Source organism: Lepidochelys kempii, chromosome 2 (genome assembly GCF_965140285.1).
Source record: "Lepidochelys kempii isolate rLepKem1 chromosome 2, rLepKem1.hap1, whole genome shotgun sequence".
Lineage (NCBI taxonomy): Eukaryota > Metazoa > Chordata > Testudines > Cheloniidae > Lepidochelys > Lepidochelys kempii.
The window spans coordinates 189,569,744-189,588,478 of NC_136381.1; the positions used below are offsets into that span (position 1 = coordinate 189,569,744).

The 18,735-nt window shown below is 46.0% G+C and overlaps 1 protein-coding gene across 1 annotated transcript in view; it reads left to right on the forward strand.

Moving 5' to 3' along the window:
* Positions 1 to 18,735, forward strand: part of EXOSC7 (exosome component 7) — a 36,047-nt gene that overhangs the window by 2,567 nt on the left and 14,745 nt on the right. The window contains exons 3-4 of the mRNA XM_073333146.2: positions 1,063 to 1,157; positions 16,171 to 16,336. Coding sequence (XP_073189247.1) covers positions 1,063 to 1,157; positions 16,171 to 16,336 — 261 coding nt within the window. The remainder of the gene's footprint in view (positions 1 to 1,062; positions 1,158 to 16,170; positions 16,337 to 18,735) is intronic.

Genomic DNA, 18,735 nt, shown 5'->3' on the forward strand with positions numbered 1-18,735 from the left:
GCAGGCAATATACTGGTCATAGCCTTTGGAAAGAAAGCCAGGCACTGGCCTGGTTAGGCCGTCTGGCTTGCTGGGGATAGTATAGTGTAATCTGCGGAACTGTGCAGCCTTAAAACTCCAGTCAGGAGAGCATGGAACATAGATCTCTGCCCATGAGAGACGCTGGCTGGGAGCCAAAAATTTTTAAGTGAGTGCCCTCAAGGGACTGTAGGGCAGGGGAATACAGGTGGATTGAGCCTGAAACTGTGACACCGTCCATAAAGAATGGTTACTTGGCCCTGGTCTACTCTACAATCTTATGTCAGAATAACTTCATTGCTCAGGGATGTAGAAAATCCACACCACTAAGCAACGCATCATACCAACCTAACTCCCGGTGTAGAGAGCGCTATGTCGATGGGAGGGCTTTTCCCGTCGACATAGCTACCGCCTCTTAGAGAGGTGGAGTATTTACACTGACAGGAGAAACTCTCCTATTGGTATAGGTAATGTCTTCACTAAGTGCTGTAGCTGAACCCTGGCAGTGCTGTAAGTGTAGACAAGCCCTTGCGGTGAGCGAGATCTATTGACAAAGTACATTGAGGTCAGGGGAAGCTGAAATAATCCACCATGTAAACCTGTGAAAGTAAAGTCAGTAGTATGACTAATAAATAGAGAAATAATTCTTCAGTGTTCGTATCCCAACAAAGTAAAACTGCTGCTTTAATGGCTGTTGTATGTATAGACAGTGGCTATCGCTCAGGATATTAGAATAGTTCTGCATATGTTTTTATTCCAGGACTGAATTTATAAAGTCATGGATATTTAAAATGTCCTGTTAGCATAGAGAAATTTTGTGCATACATAGGGTTTATTTCAGGAAACGTTCTCAAGCTTAACACTGTCTCTTTGAAAGCTTTGATTTATTAAATACTGGGTCATGCTCAAAATGCTATTTGGCAGAATAGTTTGTGTAGATAACATAAAGATAAAAATTAATAAAAGTTTGACCCCATGTGGATAAATTGTACAAGCTATGGCGTGGAATATTTTTCTGGTTGAGTGATGCTGGTATTTTAACAGGGACATACGGACATCCTGGTAGGAGTCAAAGCTGAAATGGGAACACCGAAGTTGGAGAATCCAAATGAAGGATACCTTGAATTTTTTGTTGATTGGTAGGTACAACAAGGAAGAGTACCGTAAGCCCAGTACTTTGAGTGAATAATGAGTTTTGAAAAGCTGTTGATCTAAAGTATATTCCTTAATTCCATTGGCCTGCTGTAGTGGTCTACATAGTAGAAATAAGCTATTTTTTTGCTTTAGTTGATGGTAAAATTTGGGGAAATGCTCTGCTACTCCTGCAGAATCACTGTTTTGCTTGATTCTAGAAATGACAAGCAGAAAATAAAGGGACAGTGTCAACTTGGTAAGCAGACTTTTGCTGAAATACCCAAGATTATCATAACTGGAAAAGATTAGAAGAGAGAATTTTTTTTTTCCAGTTTGTTTACTCTTTGTGCATTTCAGAACTTTGTAGACAGTTTGTCAGTTCCCCCTGTTCTCTTTGGGACTTTGACAAAAAGAAAATGAGAGAGAGAGAAGATCCATTTTTTAAAAAATGATAGGTACGCTCAGGGTTGGGTATGCTACCTGAAACTATTTTTTCTTTTATTGGATTGCCTAGATTTCAAGTGTACAAATAATTTGTCCTGAGAACCCCTGCTTTAGAGGTTTGATAATAGATGTATTGACGCTGCTTGAGGTAACTGCTCGGTAATCTGTTTGTAATATAAACAAAAGAACTGTTAGTGGGTTGCTTTGATTTGTAAACATTATGGTAATTAGAAGTTGTCCTTTTTTTATTTGAACACAATAACCCTATGAATTCTAGATACAACAGTTACCTGCCTTGAAAATAACATTTTATTTACATTTTATTTACATGAACCAGGGTTCATGTTTAAGCATGTTTCTGACTTTCTTGACCCTGAATGAGGCATTACTGTGGACAGCTTTCCAGTGAGCAGGATTATGGAAGGAGCTAGAGGGAGTCCAAGAGCCCCAGCTTGCAGGTTGCTTTAAGAGTTGTCACAGTCACCACCTAGCGTAATTAAGGGTTACACATGCTGCCATTTAGGTGGGAGCATGGGGCATGTTAGGTAGACTTTCCAAAGCTCTACTTCAGTTACGGAACAGTCACTTTAGACTGCAGCGTTTCTCAAATGCAGCCACCAGGGGCTTTTCTTGCGGCCACAGCTTCCTGGGCTGTTGTTGGGTGGGGGGGGGGAAGAAGAAGCAGCAGCCCCTTCCCCTTCCTGGTGCTCCTGGATGCACTGCCTTGGTGTTGGTTACTGGGGCTTCCAGCAGGGGTTGGGCCTGAACCCCTTCTGGAGACACCTGGGGCACAATGCTGAAGGAGCAGGCAGCCGGTGAGTTCCGCACCTTTTCAGAGGTGGTGGGGCTCAGGCTTTGGGCTTTAGCCCGGGGGTGGCGGGGAGGCAGTCTCCAGCCATGCGGCTTTGGGTTCTGTCCTCTGCGGGGCTTCAGGTCCCCCCCCGCCACATGCCCTTAGCCTCTGCTGCTTCCCCTGATCTTCCATCCAGGGCTTAATTTGTTCCCAGACTTGCGGGGCTGAGTAATTCTGCTGTGAAAAGTGATACTTGTATGTATGGTAATATCACTTTTCATAGCACATTTAGTAGCTAGTAATAAATAAATTCCAGCGCTTTGGATGTGCATATTTATTTTTCCTAAAGCTAATTAAGTATTTTAGGAAAAAGTGTGAGAGTGGCCACAAGCAAGAGTTGGTGGGCGCACTCTGAGGCCATCAAATAATTTGTCCTGAGAACCCCTGCTCTAGAGGTTTTATAATAGAAGTGCTGACGCTGCTTGAGTTAGCTGCTCGGTAATCTGTTTGTAATATAAATAAAAGAACTGTTAGTGGGTTGCTTTGATTTGTAAACATTTGGTAAACTTCTTCACTCCAAACTGGAAGCACCACTTCTTCTCCCCAAGTATAGGGCTCCTTGACGGTCTTCTATAGTTTAGATTTTAGTACATAGAGGAAGTGCAAGAATTGCTTGGGGTGTGGAATTCCAATTATTTTCAATCTCCATTCTACTCCATTCCACTCCCTTCATAAGAATATAGAAACTAAGAGACTGGATAAGACCTGGGGTCCATCTAGTCCCATTTCTTTTTCTCTGCTAGTGGCCAGCACCCAACTGTTTCAGAGCAGGGAGCACAAAACTTTTCAGTAGGCAGATATGGGTAATTTCTGCCCACCTCTGACCTAGGGAAGTCTTTCTTACCTTTAATAATGAAATATTGGCCCTGAAGAATTAGGTTTTATCACTTCCAAATTATGTTTTTAAGTATTTACTATTAAAACTCTGGATATTGCTATCCTTATAAATGGCCAATCCCTTTTTGAATTTTGCTCAATTCTTGGCCCCAGTGACCCTCACCAGGACTTGGTCCCTTACTCCTTCTGTCCATCACATGAGTCTCATGCTATTCCATATTTTTCTGTTTTAAAAAAGAAAAACTTAATTCATTGCACCACAGCCAAAGCTTTGACACTGCGGGAATACTACATTCACATAATGTTCACATATCTCACATGTCACAGAGCCTTTGGCTCTCCAAATTGCAAGATCTAAGTTAGGATCAGAGCCCTGTGTTTGGAGGAGAACATCAACATATGAGTTCATTTTTCTTCTGCAGTTGTTGGTAGAGGAGTGTCTGGCAGGGAGCTTTTTCTTCCCCATCTGGTCCAGCTGCCAGAGAGAGGGAGAGGTCTGGCCTCTGAGTTGCAAAACTTGAAGAGCCCAAAATTGTTTTGTTTGGCTTCAAGGCTGGTCCTGACCAATACTAAATGGAAGAAGCCCAAGGCTGAGGGCTGCTACCTCCTACTCCCTCCTTCTGTCACTCAGTAATGTTGAATGAAACCAACTGCCTGTGAGAGTTTTGTGTGTGTGTTAACAAATGTCCGGTGCTGTTCATCAGTTAGTTTGGAGAGATGCCCAGTAACAAGTACCCTAAGGGGCCACAGAAATTCATTGTAGCATTGTTTTCATCAACAGCTAATATTACAAATCATCAAATGTTTCTTAAATTAGTTTAGTTTTAGATTCTATTTTATAATTGCCAAAGAGATAGAGGCAGATGTGAGGGCTGGGATGATTGGAGAACCTCTCCCTGAACTGGCAGTCCTCGCTGACCTCCTGTATGTAAGGTGGTTTTCCCTCAAGGTAATAACATAAGGGTAAGAGCCTGGCTCTGGAGACCTGAATGTTGAGTTTCAGAATGCCCAAGCCATCAGAGGACATGCATGTCTAGGTGTCAGAAAGATTTTTAAAATAAAATTTGAAGTTTTTGGCATAAGCCTTTGTTTCCCTGTAGAGTATGGTATATCCAAATGTGGTGATACCAGTAATCTTTATGTGTAGTTGTAATGTATGACACTTTTTCAGGCTGCCACTAGATGGTGGTAATTGTGCATAATTTTACAACTGGGTCTCTGTTATTGTAGAAGTTGCTTATTGTAGAAGTTGCTTATATGGTGCTTTTGGTTTTTATTTTTTCAAATTAAGATTTTTTTCTCAGTGCTGATTGTGCCATCCTTATAATGGTTACTATCTGAGATTCTTTCTTGGCTTCTTGTAGATTTTAAAATCTAGTTTACTAGAGCTGATTTAGCCATGCAGACATATGTGATAATCATCTTCCATACCATTTCCTTGCACCACCACCACCCTTTTTTTTCTATCCCCTTATTCTGTTTCTCTCTTCTCCTGAACGGGGAGAGGAACATTTATACCTCTTTAAACTATGCACAGTGCCACTCCTTGGAATGGACGATTTGGGTGCACTGTTAGATGATGATGGAATTTGTTCTGTTTTCCCCAAAAGCAATGTAAGGAGTGGGAGTCCTAGATCTCTGTTACACACTGGAATGCTGCTGCATCAGCAGGATAGCTGCATTTAAAAAAAGTGATGTTTTTCTTGCTTATAACTTTTGTAAAATATTGACTTGTTGGTTTTGTGACTATAATAATCTGTCATTTTTTGTGGTATAAAATAGTAACGAGAGAGAGCCCGTACGACAATTGAATCTGTATGCAGTGATGCTTTCAGAGTACATGCTGGATATTTGGTTTAGAATGAAATTAACAATGAGGGAGAGTTATACCTTTGTCCCCGGGTCTGGCCATTTGCTTCTCCAGGTTGAAGGGAAGACTCACTTTAGCTCCTGCTGGACCTGTTTCTCTAGTACATGCACGGAAATGTAGGGACCACATCCACTTGAGGTGTTTCTTAGGTGTAACATCCTATAGCTGGTGGACTGTTCTGTTGATGACCTCATGCAATATCATAATCATTTTGTTGCTCAGCCATCAGTAAGGCTCTTAAATATTGTTTTCAGATCTCATGTGTCATGTACTATATAGATAACTTCATGATAAATGAAATACAAGGAGTAGAGGCTAAAGTTCTCATAACACTCATGTTTCGAGGTCAGCCAGTTGGGACGTCTCAGTGCTTGAATCGTGTGCTGTGGTTTGTGTGAAGATGAAGAGAATTTATTTTTTCTCTTCATAAAGTCTATGAAGCTTGGTAGATAAACTGCAGTTCTCAACCTTAGGGACATGTCAAACTTTCTAGAGGGTATGGAGCACTTTGTCACTGGAGTTGCAATGCCACTTGTTCAAATTTGGCCTGGCCACTCCTCCATCATAATGGTGGGGTGGCTGAGCCAAATTTCAGTGAGTGGCATTGTAGCCAAGCATGTGCAGTCGTCATGCCCACTAGCACTCTATGATGCTGAAACTGAGACATACTGGACAGAAAACATTGTGAATATTAATGTATGTCTTTTTAAAAGGTTCCTGGCCTATGCATAGTTAGTTAACAAAAAGAAAAGGAGGACTTGTGGCACCGTAGAGACTAACAAATTTATTTGAGCATAAGCTTTCGTGAGCTACAGCATCACGAAAGCTTATGCTCAAATAAATTTGTTAGTCTCTAAGGTGCCATAAGTCCTCCTTTTTTCTTTTTGCGGTTACAGACTAACACGGCTGCTACTCTGAAACCAGTTAGATAACAGGATCAGAGGACTGATTTACTGAAAGGAGAATCCCATTTGTTGGAATCAATCTATTGATGGCCCCAGTTCCATCTAAATTACATTCAAAATTCCCATTTTGTAAAGGGTGGGCACTCCAAGAAAAGGGGTTGGGAGTGGAGAGGTTGGAGGGATGTATTTTAAAAAATGTTGAGAACCCCTGATTTAGTGGAACTGGCCATAGCAGGAGGAAGGAAAGGGAGAGGAGGGACAGGATGGGCAACTAGATGACTGTTTTTAAGCTGTAGAAGCTCACATTTATTCTATTCTATTTATGAATAGAAGTGCTTTCATTTGGAGGGATTCACTGCATCAGTCTGGCAGAAACAAATGCCACATGTCTGGCTTTTTCAGCCAGTTTAGCTCATCAAAGTTCTAAATGTGCTAAGAGAGCTTCTGGGTGCTATCTGCATGTTAGAGTTATGGGGAGGTCTGGAGCTCACTGCTGATGGAAATAATGAGAGTGCCTCCTTAAAGGATGGCAAGATGTTCTAACCAATTCTACCAGCCTGTAGATGGGGGTAGAGAAGCTTAAAGCAGGTGCCCGTCTAGACCATTTACTTAAGGTACTTTATTTTGTAAATCTGTACTTTTCACTGCAGAAAGTACATGGTCTGTAGTGAGATCTTTTAATTAGGTGCCAATGTAATACAAAAGTTCAAGAAAGCAGATTTGAAAATTGCAGTGGGAACCCCAGCTCTGAATTTCTTGACTTCCACACAATGAAAATTTCATCCTGAATGCATTGGGAATGTAGGTTTATTTTGATGTGCATATAATTAGCTGTTAAACTCCACCAAAATTTACAAACCCAGTTTGCTTTTAATTTAAGACTAAATTGTACGGTGCAAATAAATGATGTATTCATTAATATCTCTGTATACGCAAATTGTCCTTAGAAGCTTCCTATGTTCCTATTTAATCATATAATGAAAACTTAATGTTTTTATTAACTACCTGAGGCCTGAAACAGGAGGGTGGATAGAAGTCAGTAGGAGATGAAATAAACTAAGCTATTCAAGAGGAAGCAGCTGGACTGATAACCTCAGGACTGCTGACATGGAGAGGTAGTCTGTGATGGAGGCTTCCTTACACTGGATTCCCTAGAAACTCTTGATTCTCCTAGAATGTGGCTGAGAGCTGTTTCTTAACTTTGGAGATTTTATTTTAAGTAGTAGTCAGGAATAAGAATAGCACACTCCCTTTGGCCCCTGCTAGATCTGTGTGTGTTCTACAAATAAGTTTTTCTGAACTCTACTTCTGAGATTTTTACAGTGGGCAAAGTATTTCAAATGAGTGAATGTGAACATCTCTGCTACTACACTACTGTGATATCCAGTGACCTTAGGGTGGCAGTATTTACCATGTATTTGGAAGTGACGTGGCTAGGTGTAGATCAAGGCGTAGTCCCTTGCAATTAATAAAATGATTAAGGTTATGATAAAATTCAGCGACACAGTTATCCAGATCAAATGCGCTAAGGCCTGGTCTACACTTTCAGATTAGATTGACCTAAATATATTGCTCAAGGCTGTGAAAATCATCTTGCTCTGAGCACTGTGGTTAGGTCAACCGAACCCCCAGAGCAGATGCAGCTAGGTTAACGGAAGAATGTTTCTGTTGACCTAGCTACTGCCTCTCGCAGAGGGGATTTTTCTGCCCGTGTAGGGAAGTGTGTATGCTATAGCGCTCCAGCGGCATTGCTGTAGTGGCTATAGTGTAAGTCTGTCATTTCTTACAGGGACAGTACTCCAGTTGGCCAAGTAAAAATTTCAGCATTTGACTCCTAGTTAATGCAAGTAAAAACTAAAGTTTTGAAAAAATAGCTTTTATACCTGCATTATGAGACCTGCAGAATTTTAATAAGCAAAATTGGGGTTCAGTTTTGCAGTCCTGTTTAGACACGAATGGTTCCACTGGCTTAAATGGGAGATACATTTGCTGAATTGAGCCCTTCATTAGTATGTAATTTAATAATTCTGGTGATAAGGCTCTTTTTAAATTTGATTATAGTTCTTCTGCGTGGGATTATAATTTTGGCTCATCGTTAATTGTGTAATCTTATTACAATGTGGCATTTATACATCTGCAAATGATAACATCCTGCCTTTTATTAGGGACCTGGAGGAAAAGGAAAAACAGTTAAAGCGTTTGAAATGTAAAGTATTAAGTAAGGCCTTCATTTTTAACAGCCTTTATTTCCTTTCTTTCTCTCCGTCACTCTGGAGAGAGATTTTTAAAAGGAACCCCACAGTGTAATGGACAGTCTTTTAGGTGAAAAAGGAGAAATTAGTTGAGATTGGCTGGAGCTGTTCTTGTTGAAGTCTGATCCTGTTTCGTAGAAGACAAAACAAGACACACACACAAGTGGGGAGAAGAGAACAGCAAAGATAGAAAGTGCATTTTCTTTCTCTGGTGTTAACTATTACTTGCAACCTCACTGCTGGAAAAACATAGGCCCAGCACACAGTCTTATCCATCACTCTGAGACCTGGCAAAGTTGTACAATGTTGCACTGTTTAAGGCATTACTTTTGACTGCCTTTTTCTGATCAGAGGCTCACAGCAGTGTTGCAAAATACACAGTCTTAGCCGGTTAAGCCAGACTCTTACTAAACAGAAGGCAAAGGAAGAGAGAAAGGAAAAAAGAAGAAATAAGGTGGGGAAAGAGGACAAATGATGGGAAAGTGTGTCTGTGACAAAGTCTTACATGCCAGGTGTATTCAAGATGTAACCAATGATGGTGGAGGTGTGTTGCGGTTCAAATACAAGACAACACAAAGCTTTAAGCAAGCAAGCAGGCAGGTCTGCCAACGGGCTGCTCCTGTCAGCTTAGGTGTAGCCATGCTAGAGTACTGGGAAGAGAGGTTCGCATAAGCAGCGAGCATCATCTCATTCCCTATTTCCTCAGGGCGATGACATACTGGAATAAGGCACATACCTAACAATTCTTCAGCTGCTACAAAATCAGATAAACAAAAGTGGGTAACATTTGCTATTGAAGCCAATCTTTCCCATAGGTTATATGTCATTCGGGCCCGTAACAGAGGAGGCACTCCCGAGACAACCCCTACAGGAAATAGCAGGCACATAAGGCATACAATCAATACAGAATTAGCAGTGATTTGGGCGAGAATGGCCACAAACAGAGTCTCAGGAGTCTCTGGCTGTTGGCTTGCTGCCAGTCTTTGTTGAGCCGCGGCGACCAATGCTTTCACTGCTCCCCATGTCACAGGCTGGCTTGGGACGCTACGCCTCCTCCGTCTCTGTCCCGCCATTGTCGACCCGGGAGGCACCGCGTTCTCCTCCAAGGTCAGCTAAAACTCCGGTATGGGGTTCGACAGCCCCTGGTGCCACGCCATGCTGTTTCAGTGCCGGTTGCACACACCGGGCCGGAACCCACAACGGTCCTGCAGGGAGAGACACAGCAGCATATCCCTGTCCCCAAGTAATTAAAGGTACTGGGCCCAACCATTGCGGATCGGGCAGCTGACGGTAATAGACACGTGGTCTTTCCAATACCTCGGACTTATGAAAATGCCAATCCGCGGGGGTCTGCTGATCTGTATTCAGTGTTAAATTATTTAAAGGAAACAAAAGGACATGCAATTGTTGCTGAATGTCTCCTAAGGTTCGGAGACGCAGCTCCCCTTGTTTTAATTGTTTGTCGAGCAAGGTTTTTAGCGTGCGATTTGCATGTTCAACAATGGCTTGGCCCGTGGAATTATAAGGGATCCCGTATTTGAGATGGACATCCCATCGGGCACAAAAGGTGGAGAGGGCTGTGGAGCAATAGGCTGGGGCATTATCCGTTTTTATCTGGCTTGGGCAACCCATAACAGCAAAACAGGCTAGCAAATGGTGAATAACTTTGGGAGTGGCTTCCCCATGCTGTGGGGTCGCCCAGAGGAATCCCGAATAGGTATTAATGGAAACATGTAAAAACGAATAGGGGCGGAATTGTGGCACGTGAGTGACATCCATTTGCCACAGCTGATTCGCTGCGGTACCTCTGGGGTTAACGGCATAAGAAAAGGTAGGAGCAGCAGCGGTACAGTGGGGGGCAGGAACGAACAATAGAATGTGCATGATCAGCAGGAATGTGAAACTGTCGGGCCAAAACAGAGGCAGACTGATGAAAAAAAGAATGGCTTTCGATGGGGTCAGAAAAAAGGGAATTTACCTGACCATGTAATGCGCGATCGGCGCGCGCATTGCCCTCAATAAGTAGCCCAGGCAGAGGGGTATGACTGCGAATATGAGCAACAAAATAAGGGAAATTACGAGTGGTGATGAGATACTGTAAGGACAAAAACAGGCGAAGAAGGTCAGCATCGACCTGAGGGGTAATAAGGGCAAGGGGTAAATGATCAATTACCTGATAAATATAATGGGTGTCCACAATTAAATTAAAGGGACAATCAGCAAAAAGTTGAAAGGCCAAAATAACAGCAGCTAGTTCCAAGGACTAGTGAAGCTGTCCAAGTGCTGTGCATGCAAGTGTTATTGCACAAGCGAATGAAGCGCTTTCAGCTTTTCTAGGGGGAGGGGCCACTGGTCAATCCATATGGGCTCTAAGGATTGCCATACCAATGGTAATGCGGAGGGCAAGGTGGGTGGGGGAGTGTTTTGGGCCATTATATATTAATATCGAGGGTGGTGTCCAGCTTTACAAGTAAGTCACGGCCCCAAATATTGAGGTGGACAGGGAGCACAAAAGGGCGGATCGTAGCAAGGGCACGGCCTCCTGGTTTAGAGACCGTGACCCAAGACAAACTTTGGCGCCCGGGTTTGCTACCCCCGATCCCCCACAACTCTTTAGAAGGAACTGTTGGCCAACTGACTGGCCAGTCCTGATCACGAATCACCGTAATGTCAGCTCCAGTGTTCACCAGCCCTGTAAAGGAAAATTATTTAAAAGAAGTGTTAACTGAGGTTTTGAGGGGCGGAGCAACATTGTTAGAGCAACAAGTGGAGAGGACATTTCGTGAGGCGGCGACTGAGACAGCGTTGATCCAAAGCCGCCTCCGCCCTGGGCTCGATCCTCTGCGGCTGGCACCTGACAGGGGACTAAAATCAATTGTGCAATTGACCGTCCACACGGGAGCGACTGCGGAAGATGGGTCCACACCTGAACCTTAATAACGCCAGTGTAATTAGCGTCAAGGACCCCTGGGATGACAAAAAAACCCTGTTTCCCAGCGTGTGAGCGAGGGAGAACCAGACCCACAAATCCGGCAGGGAGAGGTCCCGTCACCTGTGTAGGTATGGCGCAAACCTCCTCCGGTCCTCCTGCATAATCAAATCGAGCCCTGCACTTCCAGCAGTCGCCGCCCTCATGGAGTCTATGGATTTTAAGGTAGAGGAACAGTTTTCTGAGTGGGGAACACCCCCGTTTGGTCCTGGGTTTGGGGGGGACCCGTCGTGCGGTTTCCCGACCCGCTACGATACTGATTAGCCCAGTGATAGCCCTTCCGACACTTGGGGCACTTCATTAAGGGTGGGCGGGCGCCATCGATGAGCGGCACTCCCGCTGAAAGTGACCCTCCTTACCACAGCGGTAACAACGCTTCCCCTCCTTCCCGCTTTTCTGCAGGGCGGCGGCCAGAACCCCAGCTTTATGTGCTTGGGTTCCGATGTTTTGGCACGCCCACAGCATGTCCGACAGCTCTAGAATTCCAGAGGCTTGTGCCCCCTGGAGAGCACGGTGGCAGTCCTCGTTCGCATTTTCAACCGCCATTTTTAACAGAATCTTCTGAGCTGCCGCAGGGTTATCCACTGTCGGAGGATAGCCTCCTGCAATCTGTTGGTAAAATCCATAAAGGACTCTGATGCACCCTGACGGATACTGGCAAAGCTTTTGGTAGGCTTGCCTGAATCCGGGACCTTCCGGAAAGCATGCTGGGTGCAGGCAGAAATAATGGGGAAGACAGCCTGCTGGAGTTAAGATTGCATCTGAACAGTATCAAACTGGCCCTCCCCTGCCAAGTGCTCATAAATGACACCTTGCTCTCTATACCTGGGCTTGGCGTTCCATCATCTGCCGATACTCACTAAGCCAAATAACATACTGACTGGGCGTCAGTATCATGCGCAACAGCGCTTTCCAGTCTTCCGGGACCAGGGTGTACCCAGTACCTAGCCCTTCAAGGAGACCACGTACATATGTGCTAGTGAGGCCAAACTCGCGAATCACTTTCTTTACGTCTCTGATCACCGAGTAAGGCAAACTGACCCAGTTTGCAAGTTGGTTGCCCTGGCCATCATCCTGCTAGGTCACCGGGCAAACTGAGACCAGATCAGCTAATTCCTCTGCTGTAAGATCTTTGCTACGTGAACCATTTGTTGCACCAGCGAAAGCCCCTGAGCAGATGCGGACGACCCCCCGGGGGGCCCCGGAGCATGGGGCCCCATGGGGGGATGGTGACCACTCACCGGCTCCAGAAGGGAAGACAAAGGAGGCGGCAGTAATTGAGGCACTGGGGGCGAAGCAGGGGGAGGGATGGCTGCAGGAGCGGACGGGGGTGGCAAGATCGGCAGCCCCTCTGTTGGTGCGGGAGAGGGTCTTTCCGAGGCGACACGCTGTGTCGCATCACCAGGAGGGGGGATGGCTGCAGGAGCGGACAGGAGTGGCGAGATCACCAGCCTCTCTATTGGAGCGAGGGAGGGCCTTTCCGAGGCGACACGCTGTATCGCATCGCAGCAGAGGTGCCAGGCATGTAAAGCCTGCACGGGCGCCCGAGGCTCTTTGTGCAGTGTCTGGCCCAACCACTCCCAGTCCGCTAGCTTAAGGGTTCCGGCTTCAGGGTACCACGGGCATTGGGCACTCACCTCCTGTAGCAGGAGAGTGAGTTCTCGAGTGGGGCAATCATGCTGAACCTTACGCAGCAAATACTGTAGCTCATTGCGGTGTTGCACTTGCAAAGCAGAGAGGGAGCTTCCCATACTTACCACAATGAAAAATACTCATTGGGATCCGCGAAGCGGATGAGTGACGCGTCTGAAACCCTTGCCGGGCGAGGTGAGTGCTGAGGGCCCCACGTTGGGCGCCAGTTGTTGCGGTTCAAATACAAGACAGCACAAAGCTTTAAGCAAGTAAGCAGGCTGGTCTGCCAACGGGCTGCTCCTGTCAGCTTTCCACCCTCTCCTTTATTCTTTCTCTCCCCCCGCGCATTACATTCTCCAACAGATAAAAGAAATACACTGGCTTTGTTTAACATTCTTATTTACCAATTTCTATCTACCGCATTCCTTGCTCTCGGGCCTTGAGCCCAGTCCTGGGAGGCTTCCCACGGTTCATGTCATCTGGGCGAGATTCCAAGGTTCATGCCCTTGAGAGGAGCCGTGTGTGCACTGCTCCTATGCAACACTCCGGGTGTGCCCTGAATGTTGCCAAGTGAATGAAGCTTGTATGAATGCTACAGAGGTGGTAATATCATCTGGATTCCTCAGGACATCTCTCTGGATTATGATGAAGGCAAAATGGTGTCATGCCAGATCTTGGGATCTCAGGAGACTCTGGGGATGGCAGCCATGATGGGGAAGCTTGCTCATTCCCCTTCTTTTAATCAGTCAGCATTGCGATAGCCAGCTTCTCCCCTCCCCCAAAGTCTCTTTCTGAGGACCCCAGAGGGAATGATTGGCAGAATAGCCCGTTTTCTCATTATATTGTCCAGCAATTAGACCTAATTTCTGACACAGCAACTTTAGTTCATTGACTTTATTATAGACCAGTCAGCTTAACTTCAGTATCCCAAAAGATAATGGAGCAAATTATTAAGCAATGTCTTTGCAAACACCTAGAACATGAGTGGGCCTGAAGGCCACATCTGGGTGGGGAAATGGTATGCAGGGCCATGAATGTAGGGCTGGGGCAGGGGGTTGGAGTGTGGGGTGTGTGAGGGGATGCGGTGTGCAGGAGGGGGCTCAGGGCAGGGGGGAGGGGTGTGGGGTGTGGCAGGGGGTTGGGGTACAGGGAGGCGCAGAGTGCGGGAACGGGCTAAGGGCAGGGGGTTGGGGTGCAGGAGGGGTTCAGGGTGTGGGGTGCCTGTTCAGTGCCGCTTACCTTGAGAGACTCCGGGGTGGCAGCGGTGTGCAGCAGGGCTAAGGCAGGCTCCCTGCCTGCCCTGGCCCCATGCCGCTCCGCTCCCAGAAGTTTCTGACAGTGGCTCCGGGTGGGGGGGGGGGAGAGCAGGTGGCTCCGCCGTGAGCTGCCCTCACCTCTGGGTACCACCCCCAAAGCTCCCATTGGCCACAGTTCCCCTTTCTCAGCCCATGGGAGTTGCGGGGGGCAGTACCTGCAGGCGAGGGCAGTGTGCAGTGCTCTCTGTCCCCCGCCCCAGGGCTCACAATCCTGTGGGCTGGATTGGAAGCCTTGACAGGCTGGATCTGGCCTGTGGGCTTTAGTTTGCCCTCCCCGAACTAGAAGATAATAAGGTGTTAATAATAGGTAGTAGTCAGCATGGTTTTGTCAAGAACAAATAGAGTCAAACCAACCTAATAGCTTTCTCTGACAGGGGAACAAGCCTTGTGGCTAGGGAGAAAGCGGCTAATTCAGTCTGCCTCTCTTTTGCACCTTTTCCCATCAACATTTATCATTATGTGATTGAAACATTTTGTAAACTTTCCCACAATTGAGTTCACAATTAGGGTAAGCTTATAGGCCAGGGGTGGGCAAACTACGGCCCGCAGGCCAGATCTGGCCCGTCAGGGCTTTGGATCTGGCCCGCGGGATTGTCACCCCTGTGGTGCCATGGGCCCCGCACCGCTCCCTGAAGCGGCTGGCACCTACCCCCTCAGCTCACATTGGTCGCGGTTCCCCGTTCCCGGCCAATGGGAGCTTTGAGGGAGGTACCCACGGGCAAGGGCAGCACACAGAGCCCTCTGTCCACCCCTTCCCCAGGAGCCGCAGGGATGTGGTGCCGGCCGCTTCCAGGAGCAGCGCGGGGCCAGGGCAGGCAGGGAGCCTGTCTTTGCCCGGCGCCGCTCCAGGTAAGCAGCACCAGGCCAGAGTCTGCACCCCAAACCTCTCCTGCATCCTGCACTCAACCCCCTGCCCTGAGCCCCCGTCGCACCCCTCCTGCACCCCAACCTCCTGCCCTGAGCCCCCTCATGCATCCCTTCCACTGAGCCCCTTTCTGCACACCACACCCCCTCCCACACTCCCTCTCACACCCCAACCCCCTGCCCCAGCCCTACATTCATGGCCCTGCATACCATTTCCCCACCCAGATACGGCTCTCGGGCCAAAAGGTTTGTCCACCCCTGTTATAGGCCTAGTTAGTTCAGCACACCCATGTTTTTCCTTCTGTATATACGAGAGTAGAATCAGAACAAGATTCAGAATGTTAGTTGGTTTGGGGATTTATTTTTTATAGCTGCCTTTGTTAGATAACACCTTTAGTTTCTAGCTGTGTGTAAGGCCCAAGGCAGCTAGGGATCTTCTTGCATGGATACCCATAAACTGACCTTTGTTTTGGAATTAGGAAAGTGAAGGCTCATGCTATTCTCTGATCTTTTTTAAAAATAGATACTCTTTAGCTGGTACTCACCATAAACTGCGCTTGCTGAGATAATGAGACACTGTCTGCAAGCAACCCCATAACAGAGTATCCAGTAAAGATATTAATCATTAAGGTCATGCCGTTCTAAAAAGTCTCTTTCTTGTCTTTTTTTTCACCCCTCTTCTCACTGGTGTCTTTTGTCCCATTCATCTTTAACAGACTGTATTTTTAACCATTTGGAACTTACGGTAATTTTCTCTCTTTTTTTTTTTAATCATGAAGGGCAGAGGTAATTAAATATTAGTCTTAAACATTTCTGCAGAAAGTCAAGGAACCGTCCAGTATAGTCTGGTGACTAAAACAGATATTGGACTTCTGTATTCTTTTGCCAGCTCTGATGCTAATTTTGTGTGTTACCTTCATTTCCACCCTTGTAAAGTGGAAATAATACCTCCTTTGTGGAGATGATATGGGCATACTGTTTGTGAAATGCTTTGAGTCCTTGGATAAAGGCTGCTTTAGAAATGAAAAGTATCTATTTTCTTTTACCCCCATCCAGTTCAGCAAATGCCACTCCTGAATTTGAAGGCCGGGGAGGAGAAGAGCTTGCCACAGAGATAGTAAATACGCTCTACAGAATATTTAGCAGTGAGAGCACCATAGACGTGAAATCCCTTTGTATTAATCCCAGAGAACACTGCTGGGTTCTCTATGTTGATGTTTTGGTAAGTGAAGCAAAGAAAAGGTAATTTAAGTTCAAGGGAGTCTTCAAGGTACTGAGCTACAGAACATTAAAAAGAATAATTCAGTAATATTTTTAAAATATGTACACAGTTTAAATATTATTGCATGTCCATGCCCCACTGTAATGCTGTGTGGGGTGGGGGAAGAGAGGAAAGAAGGGTGGCTAACATAACCACTCACACCATATATCTCTTGACACTGTATTATTGCTGGTGGATCCTTGGAACAGAACAAAAGCTTTATATCGAAGTGATGGGGCTTCTCCCTCCCCCCCCAGAAGGTTTAGATTTTATTATTGAAGTGTGTGTAGAGAGCATGAATACTTGATCTCTTTCTAGAATGGAAGCTAAATTTTGTCCATGTTCTGAAGTTAACCTAATGAGTTGCTAAATCAAAATAATGTGCTTAAATTTTTCAGAGGGAGAGACAGCAAGACTTGAATACAGGTCTGGGAGCCAGGAACTCCTGAGCTCTATTCTCAACTCTGACACTTATTTGTCTAAGACACAGAGTCAGTATTTCCCTATTTTGTAAAATGGGTAATAACTGATAACTTCTTCCAACAGATGGATTAGTTCATGTTTCTAAAGTGCTTTGAAGATGTAAAGCTCAGTGATAAGTACAGTTGCCAAAGTCAAATTTAGGTCTGTGTTAACAAACAAGAACATTCAGATGCAGACATATCTAAATAAATGATGTATGAAAATACAAATTCATTGTTGTTTTTTTAAAAAAAAAAGGCATTAGTCTAATTATATAGGGATGTGCCTACTGTGACTAACTGTACAGAACAATCAGATGTGTACTGATGCAGTTGGTTACAGCCAGCTTATCAGAACCTAAAATAATTTAATTGAAAATGAGGGGCTGTTTCTGAAGAGTAGCACTGGGAACTTCAATTATTTGGTAAACGTGAACAAAGCTACAGATTATTAGACAATATGCATCAGTAAATCACTTTTAAAATCTCATGTGTCTCTTACTGCACAATATTTCAAACTTCTTGTTTGAATTGTTTATGATACTGCCAAGTTTACCTTAGCAGTAATTCTGTAAACCTCCATGGGTGAGCAGATAATGTTAATGATGGGCATTTTGATTCTTTTTTCTTAGTCAAATTTAAATTGATTCCCACACTTACTTCAGTATAGCTTTAGTTATCTTAGATTGTTAAATATATCAGTATCTCAAAGCTCCTTATGTTATATATCTTGTTGATTCACATACTTTCTTACATGGTCAGGTTTATGCTTTTCGCCCAACTGAAAATTTTATTAGTAAGTCTAATGGAAATGTGTTCAGGACTAGGATTTGTGCTGCATAGAGTGCAAAGGTAGAACTCAGATGATAAGATTTATTGTATTTAAATCTATTGTTTCTTTTGGGGCTGGGCGGTGTGTACCATTGAAGAACTACTTACTCCTGGGGAATTCTGCACCACTGTGCACTTGCAGAGTTCATGTCCTCTGCAGATTTCTTTGCTTCCCCATGGAAAAATGACTTTCTGATGGGGAAGCAAAGGGAAGCCACAAGAACAGTCATACGCCCCTGGGCACATCGTTTTGGGCGCCTGTAGCAGCTAGCAGAGAGGTAAATCACTGCAGGAAGCTGGGGGCGAGTGGTGAGGCTGGGGACGCCCCAGATGGTGTCTCCTACCCTGCGCCAGGCTCAGCTGCTAGTCCCAAGTGGGCTGGAACGGAGAGGACGGGACTTCTTTTCCTTCCCTTGCAAGGAGCAGCCAGGTCTGGGTCAGATCCACTCCCAGAAAACTCCCCTGGCTGCAGGAAGCTCCATCCCCTCAGACTTTGTGCCCCCATTGTTCCTCAGCCATGGAGGAGGGGACACTGTATGGGGAACTGTTACCCTGTCTGCTCAACCCCCATGCAACTGGGCCCCCCCACCACCACCATACCTGTACCCGCCCTGCACCCAGAACCTCCCACCCCACCAAGCCTCACCTCCTGCACCTGGAGCCTCCCACACCCTAACCACAACCCCTCTGCATCTGGATCTGCTCCCACCCCACCCCCAGCTGAGGCCCATACACCCAAACCCCCACCCCAGCTAGTCCCACTCTCCTGCACTTGGACCACCCCAACAAGCCCCCCCCACCCAGACCTCCACCCCACTGAGCCCCAACCAGCTACACCTGGACCCCCCTACAGAGTGTCTTTGCCCCTGTGCATCCGGATTCTCCCTCCCCACACTAAGCCACCCACACCCAGATTGCCCCACACAGAACCCTCTCACCCTGCACCTGGATCCCCCCCCCCGCCCCCCCACTAAGCCCTTCCACACTTGGATCCTGCCAGGCCAAGCCTGCCTGCCCACACCTGGTGTACCTGCATGGAGGGGCAGGGCTCCATCATGTTTCTGGGGC